Source organism: Aaosphaeria arxii, assembly GCF_010015735.1.
Source record: "Aaosphaeria arxii CBS 175.79 unplaced genomic scaffold BU24scaffold_43, whole genome shotgun sequence".
Taxonomy (NCBI): Eukaryota; Fungi; Ascomycota; class Dothideomycetes; order Pleosporales; genus Aaosphaeria; species Aaosphaeria arxii.
The window spans coordinates 1-2,860 of NW_022983516.1; the positions used below are offsets into that span (position 1 = coordinate 1).

Below are 2,860 nucleotides of genomic sequence, written 5' to 3' on the forward strand. Positions count from 1 at the left end.
TGATATTCAGATCAATGTGTCGGAATTTGCCTTGAGGATTCTGTGCATTGGCTGACTTAGTGTAGTATGGGTAGGAAATCAAGGTCGGTTGTCGTCGAATCATTAGGTAGAACAGGTAGTATTCCAAGTCCCCTCGAATCAATCCTTGGAACAAGGAATGATACATGATTCTCCCCCATCCCAAATTCGATCGTCCATTGATCCTTCGCACATGGTAGTCGTACATTCGATACTCTTCATCCAGTATGTGGACTAACTCTGGGTCTTCGAACACCCATGAGAAGCAGTCGAACGTAAAATTGCCTGTTATCGCAATGAATGGAGAGCTTCCACATGCGCTTTAGGTAATATCTTCTGCAATCGGTTGAAATCTTCCTCAGAGAACTGGGTCGGGATCCTCAGTAGTGCGCATTGCTACATTAGGTTGCGGCGACAGGTTCACCGATGGGGATCGTCGAGAACCTTTCTTCATTGGCGTCACCACCCCAGTTGGCAATACCCCCTCCATTGCATCAATTTCTTCTTCATTCATAGTTGACAGAATCGATGAGGCACGAGAAGAAGGCGATGCCGCTGACGGAGATCGTAGTTCTCTGATCTTCTGTTGCATTGCTGGTGGTAAAACAAATCCTTTGTCTGCTTCTGGTAATAGTAATCCAGTATCCGCATTAACGACAAAACCGTTTTCCTTGGCCCATATAGTGGGAATGTGCTTTGCTGCCGTTGCTGCATGTTGTTCATGAAACTTCCTACGCTCGTTCTCCCGATCACTAGCATGCAGAGTTTCTTTTGCAAAGTGCTTGCCAAAGTATTGTCGAACCACTGATTCCAGTCGGATGAAATCTGCCCCAGTTATCCATCGTTCCTTTGACTGTCCCCTAGTTGGATAAACGATTCTTGAATAGAAAGCCGCGTTGACAATGTTTATGCAGAGATCCCACGGAACCCTCTTAGCTATAATTGCCAATCGAGTAATGCTTGTCCGTCCACTCCAACCATTTGGCTGATAGACCCCAAAGACCTTGTCTCGAAGTGATTCCCCGATCTTACCCCAGTTGTCCACGACTGCCTTTTGTGCTGCACCTATCTCTTTCAATTGTTTGTCCTTGTAAATCTTGACATCTGCAATGAACGAGTGCTTCTCTCGCCACAAGCGTCGCCCTTCTTCTTCATCTCCATTGCCATGAGCTTCCATCGCAGCACTGTCATTCTGCACATGGTTGTTGAATGCCATAACCACGTTCATTGTCTCGAAGACGAACTGCCCAAGTAATTCCATTTGCTGGTTGTAGTAATCAACTCTGGCAGCTGGCCCCATTTCTCGAGCGACGTTGACTGCTTCGAGAACGGTAAGGTTGCTGACCCATGGTAGTTGGAAGTTGCGGTACTGCTGTAGTTCACCACCTCGATCTTTCAATTACCACTCCTGGTTGCCATTCTACCGAGCCGCTCGCTGGTTCGGTGCCAGCACGTCTAGGTGTACTGGGAGTAAGAGGAGGAGGTACATTTGATCGTGATCTTAATGCTCGTGGGGTTGATGGTGTCGATGGTGGTTGGTTTGACGCCATCGCTTCTTGGTTCGATTCGTGTTTTCAAGAAAGGGAATAGAGAACTCAGTTTCCTGGAGGCGGGTGGGGGGATTATATCTGCCTGTCTCACCGCGTTTTCCACTCTTGATTGTTGAACAACCCACCGCCTTTCGTTTGTATTCCTACTTCACTTTTTTCGACGCTTCTCTTCTTTACTGGTCTGTCGCGCCCACCACCGCCATATAGACCCGCTTTTTGCAAATGCCGGTGTGGTTAATTGGCCATTACTGTTGATTGGCTGTTCGCACTGACGACCAGCAACAACTATTCCCTTCATCATTTCTTTCTATCGTTCTTCTTGGGTTTTTCGCGACCATTTATATTAGTATTGGTGGTCGCGTTGCGTCGTCCAATAGGGATTTGGCAGGGTAGTCGGTTAGCGGTACCCTGTGAAATCTGATTGGCTAGGCGCGTCGGCGTTTTCTCGGTTAATCCTCTTCCACCTTAAGAACGTTGCACAGAGTTTCGATCGACATATCCCTCTATAGACAGCACCATTCCTCCCTAGGTTTAAAAGAGTCGTCCCTTGGCTCTTAGTCGTTTGATTCTGCATCTGATTCGGCATGGAATGTTTGATATTGAGAAAGATCTATGCTGTGGTCCGGGATGATAACCTTCGGGTGTCGATTATTAGGATGGTTCTCTGTGAGAGTGTCCAGTTGCTGTTCCTGAATGTCTGCTGAAGAATATTGATCATATGTTTCTGGGTTTGAGCGTTGCTTATGTGCTTTTCGTTGCAGTGCCAATTCGAGCATTCCTCTATCAATATCTGCCATGTCCTGAACGCTTCGTTGAAAGAATTTCTTTAACTTGTATCCTGGTGTAGTGTGTCGAAAGGTTGCTCCATCCAGATCCTCTAATTGGTAATACCCTTTGTCCTGATATGCAGCTCGAATTCGATATGGCCCTAACCATCGTCGGTGAAGTTTCTTTGCTTTGGACATGTCAATCTCTTTCAAGGAATCCCATAGCAAGACAAGATCCCTATTGCTAAGTGTATCATGATTGATTTCCTTAGTAGAATCCCAATACTCTTTGCTTTGTTGTCGTAGTCTTCTTGTTCTTGCAATTGCTTCCTCAACATTCTTGTCCCTTAAGTCTAATTGCATAGCGCGAATCCTTAGTAAATCTTCCCTTGTTTTGACATTGGTATATGGTAATGTCTGCCAGGTTGGCATGCTAAGTTCTATTGGTAGAACTGGGTTTTGCCCAGTAATCAATACTACAGGTGCATATCCTGTAGGGTTGTGTATTGAGCACCTGTCGGACCA

General features: G+C 46.1%; 2 protein-coding genes across 2 annotated transcripts; both read right to left on the reverse strand.

The window, feature by feature from the left end:
- Window positions 1-239: 239 nt before the first annotated feature.
- On the reverse strand, window positions 240-1,589 carry BU24DRAFT_481438 (uncharacterized protein). Its single transcript, XM_033533171.1, has 2 exons — window positions 1,422-1,589; window positions 240-1,387 (listed from the first exon to the last, which is right to left on the reverse strand). Exons 1-2 carry the CDS (start codon window positions 1,566-1,568, stop codon window positions 377-379), a joined length of 1,158 nt encoding a protein of 385 aa, XP_033376588.1. The 5' UTR covers window positions 1,569-1,589; the 3' UTR covers window positions 240-376.
- Window positions 1,590-2,710: 1,121 nt separating this feature from the next.
- On the reverse strand, window positions 2,711-2,860 carry BU24DRAFT_323688 (uncharacterized protein; the record flags this gene model as incomplete). Its single annotated transcript, XM_033522959.1, has 1 exon — window positions 2,711-2,860. A coding segment is annotated over one exon (150 nt), but the record flags the coding sequence as incomplete, so codon positions are not given.

Bases quoted from the DNA above. Each gene is read 5' to 3' on its own strand.
- BU24DRAFT_481438 (XM_033533171.1), bottom strand. From the start codon at position 1,568: ATGGCGTCAAACCAACCACCATCGACACCATCAACCCCACGAGCATTA. The intron at 1,388-1,421 runs GTAATTGAAAGA...GAACTACAGCAG, and splicing joins TAGAATGGCAACCAGGAGTG to TACCGCAACTTCCAACTACC.